General features: G+C 44.1%; 1 protein-coding gene across 5 annotated transcripts in view; it reads left to right on the top strand.

Annotated features, from left to right (window-relative positions):
• The window catches only part of LOC118386350 (rho guanine nucleotide exchange factor 12-like), a 66,123-nt gene that overhangs the window by 36,315 nt on the left and 9,453 nt on the right, over window positions 1-20,355 (top strand). For 3 of the 5 annotated variants that reach the window (XM_035774056.2, XM_035774048.2, XM_035774040.2), the window contains 25 exons: window positions 582-638; window positions 1,688-1,786; window positions 2,927-2,976; window positions 4,103-4,160; window positions 4,419-4,621; window positions 4,849-4,926; window positions 5,630-5,749; window positions 7,423-7,530; window positions 7,843-7,980; window positions 9,857-9,949; window positions 10,208-10,318; window positions 10,506-10,604; window positions 11,557-11,599; window positions 11,949-12,054; window positions 12,337-12,474; window positions 12,655-12,687; window positions 13,453-13,567; window positions 13,675-13,783; window positions 14,093-14,302; window positions 15,602-15,746; window positions 16,060-16,092; window positions 16,339-16,493; window positions 18,843-18,989; window positions 19,110-19,195; window positions 19,892-20,017. In XM_035774056.2, coding sequence (XP_035629949.1) covers window positions 582-638; window positions 1,688-1,786; window positions 2,927-2,976; window positions 4,103-4,160; window positions 4,419-4,621; window positions 4,849-4,926; window positions 5,630-5,749; window positions 7,423-7,530; window positions 7,843-7,980; window positions 9,857-9,949; window positions 10,208-10,318; window positions 10,506-10,604; window positions 11,557-11,599; window positions 11,949-12,054; window positions 12,337-12,474; window positions 12,655-12,687; window positions 13,453-13,567; window positions 13,675-13,783; window positions 14,093-14,302; window positions 15,602-15,746; window positions 16,060-16,092; window positions 16,339-16,493; window positions 18,843-18,989; window positions 19,110-19,195; window positions 19,892-20,017 — 2,660 coding nt within the window. The remainder of the gene's footprint in view (window positions 1-581; window positions 639-1,687; window positions 1,787-2,926; window positions 2,977-4,102; window positions 4,161-4,418; window positions 4,622-4,848; window positions 4,927-5,629; window positions 5,750-7,422; window positions 7,531-7,842; window positions 7,981-9,856; window positions 9,950-10,207; window positions 10,319-10,505; window positions 10,605-11,556; window positions 11,600-11,948; window positions 12,055-12,336; window positions 12,475-12,654; window positions 12,688-13,452; window positions 13,568-13,674; window positions 13,784-14,092; window positions 14,303-15,601; window positions 15,747-16,059; window positions 16,093-16,338; window positions 16,494-18,842; window positions 18,990-19,109; window positions 19,196-19,891; window positions 20,018-20,355) is intronic. The other 2 variants (XM_035774074.2, XM_035774066.2) reach the window with 1 other exon arrangement.

Raw genomic sequence — 20,355 nt, 5'->3', positions numbered from 1 at the left:
TTATTAAAAATATTTTATTCATTCAGATCTAGGATGTGTTATTTTAGTGTTCCCTTTATTTTTTTGAGCAGTGTATTTTTCACAGTATTTCCAAAGTTATTCATATACAGTGTAAACAATGGTGGCCCCAGAATCGAACCCTGGGGTACCCCTTTTATTCACTTCAAGGAATTCAGATTTGACCCCTTCTGTCACAATAGGTTCTATTACTGAGATTTTTCTGAAACCACATACAGTGCCCAGGCCTATTGAGGACAACTTACTCAATAATATAGAATGATCAACTGTGTCAAAACCTTTGACAAGTCCACAAACAAGGCATTAGAACATATAGGCTTAGTCAAACATTGTGCCTTAGATAGCTACTTCATTCATACACAGACAGCTACACAGACACCTGTCATTCCATCCCATTCATTGTTTATTTGCTAATGTTTTATTTGATTTCTCTGTCCCCATCTTTTCTCCTATAATTTTCTCTTTCTTTTGTTTTGATTTGTCTCTTTTTTTTTTCTTTTTGCACTGGTTGTTCTGTTGGGTGTTGTTGCTATGCCTCCCCCGCCTATGTTCTGGTGGGCCAGACATTCTGGTGCAGAAGAGTGACTGTGTTCTAGCGGAGGGAAAGCCAGAGTCCTGTGGTAAGCTGCTCCTGGTTGGTGTTGCTAGGCTAGCTACCTGCCTGCCTGTAGGCTGGCTGAAACTGCTAGTGCTGTTTCTCTCTCTCTCTCCCTCTTTCTCCCTCTGACCCCCCTCTGTTCCTACCGACCCCCAACCCTTCCCCCAGCCCAGGGCTTGGATTTCACCTCTCGCCTGGCCCAGCCTCTGTCTTTCGTTTTGCTCCCACCCTCCCATCCGTGTCAGCTATACCCCTGACCAAATGTCCCACCCACACGACTCTTTGCACTGCCCCCCTGCTTGAGTGTACACACACTGCATTGGCGGCAATACCTTTGTCACAACAATAATAAAGGAAGGTTTAAGTCCCAGATAGTAGTGTTTTTGTTTGACTGCGCAGGTGGTGCAAAAGTGGAAAGTGTAGTCAAAACATAGACTTAAGTCACTCATGAAATCATGTCATGGCAGTGAATCAGCAGTTTGTGTGTGGTGTGTGAATGTTGTGGGCATTGCTCTCCCCTTCAAGACCCAGCCAGTACTCAACCGTTCCACAGCCTGCCTTTTGGTTAAACTCGGAGTACACAGTACCAGTTTTCCACACTGACCCTGTCCATCCCAGTCAATTACTAACTTATTGCTCTTCTCTCCCAGTACAAGAGGTCTTGGGGGGGAGGTCAATTGTGCATGCACTTATGTTTGTCTGCGTGCCTGTGTGTGTGTGCCCTTTTGTTTCAATGATTTTGTGTGGTTTTGATTGCAGTGCCTTGACATCACAACACACTACATACACTCTTCCACTAACTCTCCACTTGCTAACAGATGTGTATAGATTAGCCTACAGATTTCAATAACTTGCACTTATTTGACCATAACTGTTACAGTGACCAATGAGTGTAGTAGTCGTCTTCGTTTGAATCCTTCACCCTCGGTTCACAGTGTTGTTCTTTAGGCTTGCTACCTCCCCTTCACACGACACTATTGTGTGTCTGAGTTCACCTACTAAACTGGCCTGTGTTGAACTGAATGTGAGGCCCTGTATGTGACATCATTGTTCTCTCTCTGTCCTGCAAAGGGCTTGTCCAGCGATGTGTGATCATTCAGAAAGATGAGAATGGCTTTGGGCTGACGGTGAGCGGAGACAACCCTGTGTTTGTGCAGCTCGTCAAAGAGGGTAAGGTCAACTCACCCCCACAATGGGAATAGCCGTGGTCTTTGCCTTCGCTACTTTTCATCCTCAAAAGTTATTTTTATGTATATACCTGGCCACAGGGCCCAACTTTAGCACCAGACCATCAGCCAAATACTGTAAAAAAAAAATAGTTTTTAAAAAGTCAGGAACTATCCAGGATTTTAGTTTAAGGCTCTGATGTACTACCATATAATCTGTGTGAGAGATGGGAATTCTAGCTGGCCCTGAATCCAGGGCAGCTCTTGTCCCTTATAGAGGCTGATGTCTGTTGTCACTGGGCCAGCAGTTGATGCATAGTGAGCTGCACACATTGGGGACAGGTCTCAATGTAGAGCAGTGTCGAGAGAGAGAAAAGGGAAGAGCTCGGGTTCTCAATGTGTGTGTACTCTTATGGATGTGCTTGGTCATGTTTCTCCCATTTTTGAAGTTGTGAAGGCTATTATCTTTGCCGTGGACATAAGCGGTGTAGGTTGCTTCTCAGTATCCCATACACAGCCCAAAGGTGCTAACACGCAGTAATGCATTCATATACTTTATTAATACAAGCTTACGCTATATCACTCCTTTCAGTCAAATGTCATGACTCGTTTCCCACACTTTCAAAGTTAGATGGATATAAAATACCTGTATACTCTTTGCAACAGGATGATATTACAGTACACATATAAAGCAGTACCTTGACATAGTAGGAATTTCTGCCTGGTTGCCTAAGCTCCAGACTGGTGTGTATAAAGCCGCACTGGTGTTTATGTTGTGATGGCACGGGCACTCATTTCTGGTGCCACCTATGTCTCTGTTGTCTCCTGACCCTATAATATTCCTCTGAATGCTTTCTCATAATGAACACTCTCTGGGCTCCTAAAGCTCTGTCTGGGGAGGAGTAGCCTAATGGGGCTCCTTCAGCACCACAACCACTGTTATGGTTAGGGGCCCGGAGTTTCTCCTGGTCAGGTCTGGAAAAACTCAGGGCCCTAGTTATGGTGTACGATATGTTACGATATAGGATGTACTTCAACATTACTTTTGGAGTGCAAACAGTGGTATTGTAATAGGTATATTGGACATTGTTCATCTTATACACCGTTCTGTGTTTTCCTGACTCTCGTCCCCTCTGATTCCTAGATGGTGCTGCAGAGCGTGCGGGTGTACAGACAGGTGACCGGATCATCAAGGTACACTAATCTATGGAGTTGCGGCCAAAAATAAAGGGCACCCTTGCACTTTGCTTAAATAACTTTTTTATTTATTTAAAAACATGTTCAAATTGGACACAACTTTTGGTCCCCACAAATGTTCCCTCTAAGTTGCGTGCTTCTGCGCCGTAGCCCGAGACCATGTTCAACTCTCTGGGACTGCAGCGCAGAGGGCTGAAGAAATATCAGCCCACTGAGAGAAGCACGAGATTGAACATCATTCTACATAGTCACTTTGAATGCAACACACTAAAACAAAACCAACTTTGCAAGAGATTTTGTTGTAGGCAGAAAGCATTGGTGTATTGCGCATGACTCAGCCCATACTCTACAAAGACCTCTACGCAGACCAGTGCGGCATAGCCAATCAGTGCTGCAGTAGGCCTATATGCAAATAGGCCATTGCCATACATGGATCTGTGCCATTTACTTTGAACTGGACTGTGTTTACAGCTGTGGTCATGAGTAGATGTGCTTGTTTTGAGATCAAAGCAAGGGCTGCATGTAGCAACATGTGCACATTCTGTTCATATCCTTTGCTAGTTAGTGGGTTATTAGCCCAGTTGCAGATCATTTGTAGTCAGCAGTAGGGGAGTGATTACTTCCTACAAGAGCACCAAACTTATACAATTCTAGACATCTTTGAAAAGTAAGTCAGATAAATAGCTTTTCTTTTTTTTGTCTTAAGTGGGCAGTGTTGTATTTTGAAATGGGCTTGAATGAGCTAGGTAGCCAATTTCAACTTGTTTAAAAAGAAATAGGGAATTATTTAAGAAACGTTTGCCAATAGTTTTGGCCACAACTGTATACATACCACTTTCATAGTAGTTGCAGGGTCCTGTTCAATTGGCACCAAAGTGAAAATGTTTTGAAATGGAAAAATGAACATTTCTGCTCTATGGATACGTTTCTTGCCTGCTGATCACAACTCGGGTGCCTTGTTGCCTTGTTGCCAAAACACCAGCTCCACAATGCCACCTGCTGGTTGGATTAGAAAAAACACAAAAAAACTGTGTGTGTGAAGAGGGGTGGATGAATTAACTCATTTGATTTCCAGGCAGCATTGAATGAATTCTCACATTATGACTTTTTTCCTTTCTTCCAGGTGAACGGGACCCTAGTAACACATTCAAACCACGTGGAAGTAGTAAAGCTCATAAAATGTATGCATTGTAGAGTGACTTTAGTTTTATTGCTTGTTATTGATATTGGAAAGTCATAGCCTGGTTCCTATTTGTGCTGTATTTCCAGCTCATATGGCCATTGTTGTGCCAAATACCATACAAGTTAGCAATACAGCACAAACATCTGTGGCCAGGCTAGGAAAGTCATGTAATGATAGTGAGGATGAGGCCTATTATTACACATACTTTTAGTTTGAGTTTTTTTACCATACCTCCGTATCCATCTTATTTCTTCAGCGGGCTCCTATGTGGCCCTCACAGTGTTGGGGCGACCCCCCGGGTTGCCCCAGATCCCCCTTTTGGAGGGCGAGGCTAAGGTGGTGTTCCTGGGGGCCCAGGCGGGGTCGTCCTCTGTCACCTCTCCAAACTCCCCTGGACAGCCAATGGGGGAGCGACCATACAGCCCCCATGACCGCATCACCTCTCCTCTACCGATATGGGTATGACCGCCTCTTAACATCTGAGCTGCATTCCTCCCTTTGAGCTCCATCTTCTTTCTCCATGTCATCCCTCTTTGCCTGTCTGCTTTTCAGGGTTTGTTTACATTTGTTTGTTCCTTTAGAACCCTTGTCTTCCCCTGCTTCTTTACTCAATGTTTCATTTCTTCCACTGTGTGTTTGGTTCCATGTCCTGATCAAGCCCCGTGTGTCTTATTCCCATTGTACAGGAAGAGAACAACAGCGTACACAACCAAAAGGTGCACATTCTGCAGAAGATGTTGTCCAAAGAGCAAGAAGATTTGCAGGTGAGCATTCTATCTGGTGCAGGAGAAACCATCTCCGTTAGTATTTGGGCATATGCAAAATTTGGGGCCCGTATTCATGAAGCGTCTCCGAGTACGAGTGCTGATCTTGTCTAAAGTAGGAGTGCTGATCTAGTTGAGCCTTTTTAGATCATTATAAGTAAGAATTCATGGAGACCTGATCTGAGATCAGCACTCCTACTCAAGACTGTTTATAGACCAGGACCTGTATTTATAAAGTGTTTTTCAGAGACCGCTCACTCTGGACATATGAGGTCAATGTTTTGTAGTTTGATGAGATCAAATTTTGAAGCATGTGAAGTCATGGTCTTTGTCCTATAATTGTATCCTAATAGGTTTTGAGACGTTCAGGACAACACTGGCGTGTGTGTGTGGCTTGTGTTGATAAGAGCAAGACTTTTCCTGTGGTTTTGGACTAGAACAGTCACTCTATAGCAGGAAGCCACTCAGAGAGAACCAGTCAAACCCCCCCCCCCTCTAATAAAGCACATTACTGCGCTGCTGCTACGTGTGTCAACATGACATTACCAGCACAGTATAGCCACAACAAGTGTGTTGAAAAAAACACTTTTGTAAATTAGTACAAATCAATACGGTTTAAAGTAAAAAGATTTTATGGACTTGGCTACTTTGGATTCCAACAATGTCTGACTGAGTGTCTCCGCTGCCTTTTCCCTCCCTACAGGCAATGAAGGAGGAGTACAGCAGGAATCCGACGCCCAAACTACTGAAGGACATCCAGGAAGCCAAGAAGCACATTCCACAGCTGCAGGGGCAGCTTAGTAAGGCCACTGGGGGAGCACAGGTAACTCGCATCACCCCCCCCACTCCCACAAATAAATAAATACAAAAACATACTGTATCTGACGTTTTAATATTGTAGTATGTATTGTTAATAACTAGTAGTTAGTGTGAGAATCTGTGGGTTTCTGTGAGTGCCATGATCAGGCCGATGAGTTTTCCCTGACTATAACCTTACCAGTTAAAACTCTGGGCCCGAGTTTGAATCTGAGCCTAACCATGATATTTCTTTCACCAAGGTAGTTGATCCCCATGTTCTGCTCAATTTATGTACACTATATGCTTTGAAAACATGACAATATACACTACATGAACAAAAGTATGCGGACACCTGCTCGTCGAACATCTCATTCCAAAATCATAGACATTAACATGGAGTTTGTCCCCCTTTGCTGCTATAACAGCCTTCACTCTTTCGGGAAGGCTTTCCACTAATGTCGTAACATTGCTGCGGGGACTTGCTTCCATTCAGCCACAAGCATTAGTGAGGTCGGGCCCTGATATTGGGTAATCGATCTCGACAAACCATTTCTGTATGGACCTCGCTTTTGTGCAGGGTAGCATTGTCATGCTGAAACAAAGGTCCTTCCCTAAACTGTTGTCACAAAAATGTAAGCACAGAATTGTCTAGAATTCAATTGTATGCTGTAACGTTAAGATTTCCCTTCACTGGAACTAAGGGGCCTAGCCCAATCCATGAAAACAGCCCCAGACCATTAGTCGTCCACCAAACTTTACAGTTGGCGTTATGCATTTGGACAGGTAGCTGGCATCCGCCAAACCCAGATTCGTCCTTTAGACTGCCAGATGAAGTGTGATTCATCGTTCCAGAGAATGCGTTTCTAGAGTCCAATGGCAGCAAGCTTTACACCACTCAGCCAACACTTGGCATTGTGCTTGGTAATCTTAGGCTTGTGTGCGGCTCCTCAGCCATGGAAACCTATTTCCATGAATCTCCCGACGAACGGTTCTTGTGCTGATGTTGCTTCGAGAGGCATTTTGGAACTCTGTATTGAGTGTTGCAACTGAGGGCAGGCGTTTCAGCACTCTGTGGTTCCATTCTGTGAGCTTGTGTAGCCTACCACTTCACAGCCGTTGTTGCTCCTAGATGTTTTCAATTCACAATAACAGCACTTACAGTTGACCGGGGCAGCTCTAGCAGGACAGACATTTGACGAACTGACTTGTTGGAAAGGTAGCATCCTATGACGGTGCCATGTTGAAAGTCACTGAACTCTTAAGGCCATTCTACTGCCAATGTTTGTCTATGGAGATTGCATGGCTGTATACACCTGTCAGCAACGGGTGTGGCTGAAATAGCCTAATCCACTAATTTGAAGTGTTGTCCACATACTTTTGTATATATAGTGTAGATGTAACGCTCCGAGTGGTGCAGCTGTCTAAGACTGCATCTCAGTGCTAGAGGCGTCACTACAGACCCTGGTTCGATTCCAGGCTGTATCACAACCGGCCGCGATTGGGAGTCCCATAGGGCGGCACACAATTGGCCCAGCGTTGTTAGGGTTTGGCCAGGGTAGGCCGTCATTGTAAATAAGAATTTATTCTTAGCTGACTTGCCTAGTTAAATAAAGGTTAAATATAACAAAAAAAAATGCTTCGTTTTGGGTAATATTTATATTTACTGTACGTGACTGACTTTGTGATTTTAATTCTAAGGATGCCCTGCGATTGGGTGATGGAGATGATGGAAGCATGGTAGACATGGACCACACACCTTCCTCCAGTAGCAATGAACTCTCATGGAGCAGCAGTATGATGTCCCCTGTAAGTGTCACTTTCAACTTCTGCTGGTGTGTGTGGGCATAGCTGTGGAGTAAATACATTATTAGGGACAATGAATTAGTCAACTGTGATCTTAATCTCACGGAGGAGTACACCAGAACCCACTTCTCTGTCCCAAACCTGGGTTGTGTTCATCAGGGCACGCAACCGCAAATGAAAATTGTTTGTTATTAGACAGGTCCAGGTAATCACCCCCTGTTTCAATCTAGTTTCTTCCATTTGGTGCCTAATGAACAAGACCCAGGTTTAGCTAGATGAGTTTTTGATAGCTTACCTAATGTTATCCATTTGCAGGTTCTCCGTGGTTTTGCATCTGCCTCCCCGGAGAGCCTGTGCCAAAGAGACTTGTTGTCCTACCACAGCCCAAAGAGCACACCCCGAGACAGCTTCAACTCCTGCCACTCCCCCGACCCAGAAGACACTCCAGACCTGGTAAGACTGACCTGGCTCATGTTCATTAGGGCATGCAACTGAAAACATTTCAAATTAAAGTTTATTTGTCACGTGTGCTGAATACAACCGGTGTAGACCTTACAGCTTACTTACAGGCTCTAACCAATAGTGCAAAAAAGGTATTAGGTAAACAATAGGTAGGTAAAGAAATAAAACAGTAAGAAGACAGGCTATATACAGTAGCGAGGCTTTAAAAGTAGCGAGGCTACAGACCGACACCGGTTAGTCAGGCTGGTTGAGGTAGTATGTACATGTAGATATGGTTAAAGTGACTGCATATATGATGAACAGAGAGTAGCAGTAGCATAAAAGAGGGGTTGGTGGGTGGAACACAATGCAGATAGCCCGGTTAGCCAATGTGCGTGAGCACTGGGTCGTACGCACTACCCTCTGTAGGGTATTTGTGGACGGAGGCCGAGCAGTTGCCGTAACAGGCAGTGACGCAACCATGCTCTCGATGTTGCAGCTGTAGAACCTTTTGAGGATCTCAGGACCCATGCTAAGTTTCCTGAGGAGGATTAGGCTTTGTCGTGCCCTCTTCACGACTGTCTTGGTGTGTTTGGACCATTCTAGTTTGTTGTTGATGTGGACACCAAGGAACTTGAAGCGCTCAACCTGCTCCACTACAGCCCCGTCGATGAGAATGGGGGCGTGCTCGGTCCTCCTTTTCCTGTAGTCCACAATCATTAGTCTTGGTTACGTTGAGGGATAGGTTGTTATTCTGGCACCACCCGGCCAGGTCTCTGACTTCCTCCCTATAGGCTGTCTCGTCGTTGTCGGTGATCAGGCCTACCGCTGTTGTCGTCTGCAAACTTAATGGTGGTGTTTGAGTCGTGCCTGGCCATGCAGTCGTGGGAGAACAGGGAGTACAGGAGGGGACTGAGCACGCACCCCTGGGGAGCTCCAGTGTTGAGGATCAGCGTAGCAGATGTGTTGCTACCTACCCTCACCACCTAGGGAAGGCCCGTCAGGAAGTCCAGGATCCAGTTGCAGAGGGAGGTGTTTAGTCCCATGATCCTTAGCTTAGTGATGAGCTTTGAGGGCACTATGGTGTTGAGTGCTGAGCTGTAGTCAATGAATAGCATTCTCACGTAGGTGTTCCTTTTGGTCCAGGTGGAAAAGGGAAGTGTGGAGTGCAATAGAGATTGCATCATCTGTTTGGGCGATATGCAAATTGGAGTGGGTCTAGGGTTTCTGGGATAATGGTATTGATGTGAGCTATCACCAACATTTCAAAGCACTTCATGGCTACAGACGTGAGTGCTATGGGTCTGTAGTCATTTAGGCAGGTTGCCTTTGTGTTCTTGGGCACAGGGACTATGGTTCTTCTTGAAAAATGTTGGAATTACAGACTTAATCAGGGACATGTTGAAAATGTCAGTGAAGACACCTGCCAGTTGGTCAGCACATGCCCGGAGCACACGTCCTGGTAATCCGTACCCACAGCCTTGTGTATGTTGACATGTTTAAAGGTCTTACTCACGTCGGCTAAGGAGAGCATGATCACACAGTCGCCTGGAACAGCTGATGCTCTCATGCATGTCTCAGTGTTGCTTGCCTCGAAGCGAGCATAGACGTGATTTAGCTCATCTGAACGTTCAAACGTTTTGTAACGTAAAACAAAAATGACATTTCTTATTGGACAAGTCCAGGTAGTCCTTCTCTGTTTCAGTCAAATTCTTTCCATTTAGTGTCTAATGGACATGACTAATGCTCTGCAGATGTGGAGCCACCTTCATTCAACACCCCTTTGATGGTAGATGTTGTTGGCCACCTCAGTGAAAGGAGCAGTCAACGCTCAATTAGGGAGAGATCTAAGTGCTGTGTGTTCCTCCTCTCCTCCCCCCTCCTCCAGGACTCCCTGTCCCCCTCCACTGTTAGCAGCCCCTCACGCTTCTCCCAGATCATCGGAGCTGAGGACGACTACTTTGACTCTGATCAGGAACAGGTAGGCCCTAAATACATCCAAAATAAGGGAAAACGTATAACTTCTTTGGCTTTGAAAATTAAAATCGAAGGCCTATTGATTTATTTGCTATTGATCGAAAACTTTTTGTTTTTTATCATTCTTTACAAACACAGCGGAGCATGCAAGGGCATGTCCCAAAAAAAATCTGTCCGTAAAAGGGTGACAGTCTGATGAGCTTCACAGAGAGGATTTTCTATCAAGGTCAAGCTAGCTCGTAACACACACTGTGTATTTCAGGTCAATGGCCAGTGCAGCTGTTTCCAGAGCATGGAGCTGCTCAAGTCCAGACCTGCCCACCTGGCAGCGTTCCTGCATCACGTCGTCTCCCAGTTTGACCCTGCACCGCTGGTAAGTATCCCCCCCACACACACACACACACTCACTCACCTGACCATGTTTGTGTTGTGACCAGTTAGACAACAATAGAAGTGGTTTTTTTTTTTTAAATGGGATATCAGTGCAGTGCTGACGCAGACATAATGGTGTACAACGTGTTTGTCATCTCTCATTGATCATGGGAAACGTTTCTCTTTAGCTCTGCTACCTCTACGCTGACCTGTGCAAGCAGACCAACTCCAAAGAAACCAGACGGGTGTTCATGGACTTCCACAACTTCTTCATCGACCGGGGAGCTGTGAGTAGAGTAGAGTTGAACTAGCCTACATCTGGGCCGACATTCACCAATCTGTACTTTTCTTTACTATTTATATTCTTTAACTTTTACTTCTCTACATTCCTAAAGAAAATAATATACTTTTTTACTCCATACGTTTTCCCTGACACCCACAAGTATTTGTTACATTTTGAATGCTTAGCAGGTCAGGAAAATGGTCCAATTCACACACTTATCAAGTGGTCTTTCCTACTGCCTCTGATCTGACGGACTCCCTACACACATACTTTATTTGTAAATTATGTCTGACTGTTGGAGTGTGCCATCTGGTTTGCTTAATATAAGCATTTTTGTTTTGTACATTTTACTTTTAATACTTAAATATATTTAAAGCCAAATACTTTTAGACTTAGTAGTAGTTTAATGGGTGACTTCCACTTTTAATCGAGTCATTTTCTATTAAGGTATCTTTACTTAAGTGTGATAATTGGGTACTTTTTCCACCACTGGGCAGAAGTCATGGTCTCCCCCACCATAGTTGTGATAAAACACCTACATCCCCTGACAGTGTTGATATGATATGCAACACTGTTATTTTACAGCAGTGTGTTTTGTGTGATAAGATTATTGGTGATTCTGTCAGGAGTCCCCTCTCCCTGTGGTAAAACATTTCTCCACAGCTGGAACCGTAATTTCTCTGATCCACTGTTCTGTTGATTCCCAATACAATATATTATGCTGCCTAAGACCGATAAGACTACTTGAAGATCCCAGAAATGTTCTTGTCTAGTTGGATTTCTTATGCACTACTAACACACACAGGGCATACATTTAGGAATTGTTCAGCACGTATCAGTCGGTTTACTCTTTTTGTTAAATGTCAAGTATTTTTACTCTGGTGTTTCGGTAAGCCACATAATTAACAAGTCTGGTTTTGTTAATTCCCATCTGAATGTGTCTTATTTTCATACAGAATTTAAAAGTAGCTGTTCCCGAGTCCCTATCCTCTGACCTTGGTGAGTATTTGTGGCTTTCCTTTAATTTCCATTAGTTTCCCTGGCTGACAAATCCGTGCCAAGTTATTTCTGGGTATATTGAGGATTGACTATTGTTATCTAATGGAATTCCAAATATAGCCGACTCAAGTTTCCTTACTTCAACCCTGTAATAGCAGCATGATCACAAAGTGCCTCTAAGTGTGTGGTAGGTTGTTTAACCTATCTACCTAATCCTACATCAGGTGTTAAGACATCGAACAAAGTAATTATATGAGAATTGCACATTTGAATTCTCTCTTTGATGAGCTGTATTTGTTGCCACCCCACTTCCTAACCGTGTTACTGTGTTGTGTGGTGGCTGTTGAAGACCGGAGGAGGACGGAGCTGATCCCTGAGGAGCTGAACAGACAGTACGTCCAGATGGTGCAGGACACCCAGCTCCCTGACATCCAGAGGAACCTGGAGGACTTTAGGTTAGTCACCTTGCACACGCTCTTCTGAGATGGGCACCAACGGGAAAGGCGGCCATGTGCTAGTCATATGTAAAGACTTGTAGATAGTATAGCTGTTTGTCTTTATAAACACTCAGTGCTGGTCTTATACGCTGCTCGGCTTATAAATGTACACTATGTTAGCATAAGCCTGCTGTAAGATATAATCATGTTATAAGTAAGGTATAAGTTGATGTAAGCATGATATTAGTTATTATAAGCATACTGTAAGTGGGATCTGACACTGGTTTGTGGGGTGTGCAGGCAGAAGCGCAGTATGGGCCTAACCCTGGCGGAGGGGGAGCTGGCCCGGCTGGACACGGAGCGCGTCAGAGACCGGGTAGCACTGGAGAGAGAACGTGCTTGTGCTGAAAACATCATCACCAAGATAGAGGATGTTCTGTTAGTAGCCACGCTCCGTTTCACTTGGTGTCATGTTTTTCATTGAGGCTGAAAATGTATTGATTGGAAATCTACTACTTCTAATTGTTTGAACTTCTTTTTGTACTCTGTTTAAATAGTTTTAAAATAGTTTTCTGTGTAATAGAATTTGTTCTAATTGAATTTCTTGACATATTTTAGGTTGACAACTCAATCCACAGAGGAGGAGAAATGGTGAGAGGATTATCTTACCTTACATTTAACACTATCCATCGATTTTAGTCAGTGTGATGTTTTGAGGATTGTCAATAAAAGACCTTAAGGTCACAGGCTCAGACTGGAGACCATGATCGTGTTCAGTAAGGCACAACGTAGCAAAACATTTTACAAACAGAAAACCCCAAAAAATGCATTATTGGACAAATTCATGTAGAACCTACCTGTCCCACTAAACACACTATTTGGTGTAGTGCACTGCACTCCTTGAGGGTTTTATCTAACCACTATCTGTGTCATTTCTACTCCATGTCAGACCGGAGACCAACAATGTAGTTTCAGTTCACTACCATGAAAGAGGACAAGAACATCATATTAGATGATTTTGAGGTTGAGCAGTGATCATTACAACAGACGTTGCATTGTGTGTGTAGAGTATCTCTTTGCCAGGGAGGAAATCTAGCTACATGAGTTCTTGGCCAACCTCTTTAATAAAAAATTACATTTCTCTTGCTTGTCTAGATTCACAAGGGACTATTTCCAACATTGTATAACAACTTTATTTTAACTGCCATATGGTCCCGGCATATCCCAGATGATGAATGAATATCTTTCCGCCGTCGTCACTTGTTTTCGTGGCATATGGTCAAAGCCACACTAAAGACACGTCAACATGTAGTTCACTTCAAATGAATCCCAATCTTTGCCACTTGTATATAAAACAGAGAATATGGCAATTTAATTTTGGTCTCTAAATCCTGAATCCTCGTTGGTCTGTTGCAGCACTACTATGCAGTATGTCATCCTCACGTACATGAAGCACCTTGGCGTGAAAGTCAAAGAGCCACGCGGCCTAGAGTCCAAATGGGTCCGCATCAACTTCCTCCCCAAGATCAAGGTATGAGCTTACACTGAACCCTCCGCTAACCTAGCTCCGTTTTTATTAGCTGGCACTCCTACTATATCCCTCTTACTGACTGATCATGTGATATCTGTGATGAACAGAAGAGCATCAAGACCGAGAAGGAGGGAGGGGAGGAGAAGGTGAAACGCACCAGGTTTCCCAGCATCCTCGGGCCTCCTCGCCGGCCCAGCCGAGTCGACCCCACGTCCGGTGAGTCTGTCTGCGTTATAAAGCACGCTGGCCTTCATTTTGTCATTTAAGTTGACCAACTCTACTATACTACAGGTCTCCCAATTTACTGAACCCCTGGATAGTCACTTTGTATTGGTAGATGGTCATCATTACCCACATTCGAAACAAGTCATCTTGTTACTATGGAAAAAGGAAGGACTGGCAGCAAAGTAAACGGATCCTGTAGTATTGACTCCTGCTACCTCTCTTTGTGTCTGTCTTGACTGTGGGGGATTCCTGCCTGTCTCTGACTGATTTGCCTGCCTTCCTGTCTGTCTGTGTGAGCAGTTGGCAAGGCCATGGACCTCAACAAGCCACGGCCCCAGAAGCAGCTGTCCCAGCCCTGCCTGGAGCACCTGGAGGCGGGTCGCTTGAGGGCCAGTCAGTCCAATGAGGGCTCAGAGCTCATACATTCCTCCCCGACCAACGCCACCTCGCCAACCAACAGCACCACCAACAACAACGCCTCTGACGGAGGCAGCAGAGACTCTGAGTTTGGTGCGACCCTGAACTACCACATACTGTACTAGATTCTAGCTAGTACATACCTACTAAACTCCCTAGCTAGCACACTTCCCACATACTCAATTCTAAACCAAGTACACTAGTCTCTAGACTACATACTGAATCAAGTGCAAGCAACGCAAGACCAATTATGCTCCCCATAGTGTTTGAGGAGCACGGTTTTTCTGCGGTGCTCTCCTTTTTAACTAAAATCCCGACATCATCTCTGACACTTTGAATTTGGTTTAATGTCCTAATTGTTAGCTGTAAATATGTTGCCTATTAATTCTGGGTCATTGTAGCTGTAGTAGAGCTGGGCGATTATGTACCAAAATCGTGATCAATTTACCCATTTTTTTGTGATAGCGATAAACTGCTAAAACTTTTTTTTAGTAATAAGTCTTTATGGACAGGTACTTTATGTTAGTGGCAGTTTTTTTTCCAGTGCCAAATAAGACAACTGAGATGGTATCATATGATTATTTTTAAAGTTAGCTATTTCATCGAACATATCCAGGAAATGATTTATATTTTGCGACCTGTCAAAATACAATCCAGAATTATCAGATTTCATTTTTGCTCTTCAGAGAATTTGCTGGCATCTTTGTGCATATTGGCCTATAAGCAACAGTATATTATTCACCACTTGTGGAAGTTGGAATCCGTAAATGTAGGCTAATGTCCGACAAACACTTTCCAGTGCTCGGCCTAGGCTACTTGATGTAGGCCTATTCTTTGCGAATGTTGCGCTTGTCTCCCCTCTGCGGCGCATCAAAACCATACTACACTACATCCTACTCGGGTTGTAAAGTGGTGCCATGAACTCAATATTAAGAGGTGAGAAATACATAATCTATTCACAAAGTTATGATTGTCCTCTCTGTAACTAGAACAACAGTAGTAGCTTTGAAAACGGTCTTTTCCCTTCAATAGCGTTTTGAGCAATGGTCATATGCTTGTGTTTCTCAGAATGCATTTCTACCTCCTCCATGTCACAGTGGGGAGAAGGAGTGAGAGTCAGCAGCCAACAGCGAAATACTTTCTTATCGGGAATTAACATAATGCGTAGGCTATTACTGTCGACCAAATAATGATTTTAGAACAATCTACAGAAACGTTGTGTAGGTAAATCATCAAAAATTTCAGACGGAAGCTAAATGCTTGGGTAAGAGGAAGGCAATTTTCGGTTTATCGTCCCCGCTCTAAGCTGGAGTAATGGTCTTCCCACCTGGCCTGATAGTTGTACAGTGTAACTGATCTATTCGCTCTGTTTATCTCTGTCTCTCCTCTCAGTTGGGACCCCTAACTCTGCCTTCCCCAAACTGAGTGAGGGTCTTGGAGACCTGGACAGTCTAGAGTACACTCCAAACACACATTTTGACTACAGCCTGAGCCCCTATAGCCTGGACCAACTACAGGAGGAGGACAGGGAGAGTGGGTAAGATGGACCCCAAGCAGGGGAAAACATAGGGCCTCGGATGCAGTCAAAAGTAGTGCACTAAATAAGGAATAGGGTGCCATTTTAGACCTTTTTTTAATCTACCCTCTGTATATAAAATGCAATTCCATTCCAGTTGATAGAACAGTTTTTTTTTTTCCAGTCAGCCCTAGAAATGTTTTTTTTTTTTTTACCCCTATTGTGTCCCCCATTTTTTTAATAGGTTTGACATTGTAGTTTCATGCAGGCAGAGTATGACTATGTGGAGCTTTGTCATGCAGGCCACGTAGTTAATAGTTTCCTCTTGTTTCAGAATTCTTGAAGGAACACCCAAGGCTATCAGAAGGTGAGGGTTTTCTGTTCTCTGTTTTGACCTACTTGGCCTACCACTACTTCTGATAAAGGCAGATCGTTTATTAGAGTTTTTAGTCAGTGTCCTAATCCTCTTTTGGACAAAATGTGGATTACTTTTATCAGAAGTGCTGTGGTTAGAGACCTTGTGAGTTTCTGTTATATTTCGTGACTCCATTTATCTCGGATGGTGTATTTAAGGTTGTAACCAGCCCTGTATCTGCTGCTGCCTATCTCCCAGGTTGGATGGCCTTGGTTCTACAGAGGTGCAGAGTGAAGACGACCAAGGAGGCACTGACTCCGAGCATGACCCCCTCAACTGGCAGCAGCTGGTGGGACGAGAGGTCCTGGCCGGACTCCAGCCCCACGAGATCAAAAGACAGGAAGTCATTAACGGTAACTTCCTGTTCGAATTGTCACCATAATATAAGTACATGGGGCCCATCTAACCTGACCAGGAAAAACTCTGGGCCCTAGTGATTGGCTTTGCATGATTAGGAAATACCCAGGGCCCTGTACATACTGTATGTCTGTGTTTACTCTTTTTAGTAGGCAGATTATTGTTCACTAGGAATAATCACGGTGTTAACCGCTTACACTCCTGGGAATTGGCCTATATGGATAAGTCTAAATTGAGATGTTTCTTACAGAAGAAATATGGAAAGCATATGCATAAACATGGTAGCATTCAAAAGTGAACAGTTTGGAGATTGTTGTAAAATTATTAGACTCAAGGTGAGGACAAAACAGCTAATCTGACATGTGTATTTTACATTTACTGTACACTTTGAGGTATTTGTTGATAACGAAATCTTCAATTAATCTGGATGCATTCAGTAACATAAGAATATTCATGGTAAATTTGGGGTAGGTAACCCTAACCCATAAGACAAAAAAAATTAACAAGGGTTTGTGTGAGCGGTCTAACTGGTGTCTCCAAATGGCCACACACCTCTCCAAAGTGTGAACAGGTCCTATGTAATTTCAACTCAATGAATAGTCTTCAACTATAAGGTGCTATTTTGAGCTCTCCTAGCTGTGCCGTTGAGGTACGAGAGCAAGCAGACTTGTAGTTTTTATTTGGATAACAGCCCTGCAACCCCGCCTTTACACAATTACTTACTATTGTTGTTTAGCGCATTCAAAAAACAAATACATTTTTCTTTGCAAATAGTCTGGGAAGCTATTTGATTAGATGTTCAGGAGTCTTATGGCTTCGGGGTAGAAGCTGTTTAGAAGCCTCTTGGACCTAGACTTGGCGCTCCGGTACCGCTTGCCATGCGGTAGCAGAGATAACAGTCTGTGACTAGGGCTGATGAAGTCATTAATGATTTTTAGGGCCTTCCTCTGACACCGCCTGGTATAGAGCTCCTGGATGGCAGGAAGCTTGGCCCCAGTGATGTACTGGGCCGTACGCACTACCCTTTGTAGTGCCTTGCGGTCGGAGGCCGAGCAGTTGCCATACCAGGCAGTGATGCAACCCGTCAGGATGCTCTCGAAGGTGCAGCTGTAAAATCTTTTGAGTATCTGAGGACGCATGACAAATCTTTTCATTCTCCCAAGGGGGAATAGGTTTTGTCGTGCTCTCTTCACAACTGTCTTGGTGTGCTTGGACCATGTTAGTTTGTTGTTGTGGACGCCAAGGAACTTGAAGCTCTCCACCTGCTCCACTACAGCTCCGTCGATGAGAATGGGGGTGTGCTTGGTCCTCTATTCTTGTAGTCCACAAGCATCCCCTTTGTCTTGATCACGTTGAGGGAGAAGTTGTCCTGGCACCACATGGTCAGGTCTCTGACTTCCTCCCTATAGGCTGTCTCATTGTTGTCAGTGATCAGGCCTATAACGGTTCCATTATATATCGCAATCTGGTCAGGTGGGCATCATTTGAAAGCGTGTTCTATTGCCAACATGGGCAGCTAAGTTACATAATACGATCTCAGTGTTGGGCTTTCTCAAGGCAATTCAGAGAAGCGTATTGTAATTTTGGTGCGCGTAGAGTCACGAGTCCATTCAGATGCGTTTTCGCTGCCAAATTTCTTCACAATACGACATAGGCTCATTCTGTTCAGAACAACTCGGGGTATGACGCCATGTCATCTTGTACAAGATCAAGCATTGTGGTCATGGTACTGTATATTAAATGAGTTTGGAAATATGAAGTGCACATTTGGACTAAAAGGGGTTTGGTTTGCTTGTATGACATTAAAGTGGTGTATATATTATAATCCTCAACGTCTCATCTTTCAAAATACATCAAGTCCTCTTTATGTAATCATTTATATACAGCATTTCCCTCACTCAAGACAACAAAACATGTGCAGAAGTTGACCAGTTAGTGAGAGGGATGGGGGCAACTTCTTAGAACCGCTGTCAATTAAAAACCAGTACTGTGCTGTGAAGCGGAGACCTTGAGCTCTGACAACATGTTACTGTACAGCCACTGCGTCCCAATTTAGGCACTTAGCAGATTTGGACACTGATTATTTGAACCCGTCTACGGGTACGAGTGTAACGAGTTAAGAGTGCAATGAACAAACAAACCACTCAATCAAGCAAACTTTATTCGTATATCACTTTTACCAATGCATCTTTCCTAGTTGGAACCTTGGCCAAAAACCCCCAAAGAACAAGCTGAAATAACCGTTCTCATTATCTTATTATCTTTATCGGCCTTTTGTGGTTGTCTAATGTAGTCATTTATCAGTATGTTTCTGCAATAGTGATTAGAGCTGTCTGTGTCTACAGAGCTGTTCTACACTGAGAGGGCCCACCTGCGGATGCTCAAAGTGCTGGACAACATCTTCTACCAGAAGCTCACCAGAGAGGGCATACTGCCTCCTGCCGACATCAAGAACATCTTCACCAACCTGGAGGACATTGTTCAACTGCATGGTACTTACACGCATGGACATAAGCGCGCACACACACACAGACATGTACATGCACACGCATGTACGCACACATACACACACAGAATGGCCCTCTTACACTCCCTTTCATTTTGAATTTCAGTTTGGATATCTGAGCAAATGGTAACAATTCGGAAAAGGAATGAGACGTCCGTAATCGACCAAATAGGAGACGACTTGTTGTCCTGGGTGAGTACAGCTCGTTTATTTTTATTTATTTTGAAGCCTTTTCCCCAACTGAATATGATTTATGTAATAATTGTTGGAGAAAAGTGTCTCTCTCTCACAATCCGCAAAAGCGGTGCCATTGTCTGAAATTACTTTCCACTGCAGAATAAACTTCTACTTTTTTTGTATGGGATTGCTTATCTTTTTAAGTGGCTTTGAACTGGAGGGTAAAGATGGTTGCTCTGTTTTTGCGGAATGGAAGTAGAATTGTGAAATGATCGTGTGGCACAGATGGACTGGCGGAACCCATCCACTAACCTGGTCCCAGATATATATATGTGCTTTAGCAAACCCCTCTGTCTATACATGTATAATGATAATTCATTGGCTTTATAAAGCGCTTTTCCAGGTGCTCAAAGTGCTTACATAGAAAGGGGAAAGCTCCACTTATCCACTGGCAATGTGAAGCACCCACTCGGGTGGTGCACGGCAACCATTCGTGCCAGAACGCGGAGACAACCATGATAACCAAAATATAGCTGTGACAGAATCATGACAACTGATAGTCGGAGGGAATTGGCTGAAGCATGTACGTGGTAGATTTTAGACCCCTCGATCTGGCACACTGCCACCACACACACACACACACGCACGCAACAACCAGGCAGTTGCCATGGTGACTGACCCTGATTCGCCTGGCTCGCTTGTGTTTTCCAGTTCAGCAGGGGCGAGGAGGAGAAGATCAAGCAGGCGGTGGGCACATTCTGCAGCAACCAGCCCTTCGCTCTGGAGCTCATCAAGAGCAGGCAGAAGAAGGACTCGCGCTTCACCTCCTTCATGCAGGTAAGTGGAGGAATGGAGGAGAGAAGAGGAGGACAGGGCAGCGCTGGGACTGGAGTCCACACGGGGCTATTGTGCACTGCCTGTTACTCGAGGTTTAGGCCAGGTATTTGACTGTAATTCGCTTCTGCAGACTCTACAGTACAATGTCTGCGACAGGGTATGGGATGTTTGTGGGAAGCAAGAGGAGTTAAATGGTAGCATTTGAAAAATGATTTGTTAATTTTAAGTTCAAAGTTCAAATGAGTTTGACATAAATGACACATTTAAAACATAAGTTGTAGAAAGTAACCATGGAACCATTTAGCTCTGTCAAAGCTAAAGTCACTGGTGGGTGAAGT

The sequence above is a fragment of the Oncorhynchus keta genome, chromosome 1 (genome assembly GCF_023373465.1).
Source record: "Oncorhynchus keta strain PuntledgeMale-10-30-2019 chromosome 1, Oket_V2, whole genome shotgun sequence".
Classification (NCBI taxonomy): domain Eukaryota; kingdom Metazoa; phylum Chordata; class Actinopteri; order Salmoniformes; family Salmonidae; genus Oncorhynchus; species Oncorhynchus keta.
The sequence above is the reverse complement of the archived record's forward strand: the minus strand, read 5'-3'. Positions and strand labels throughout refer to the sequence as shown.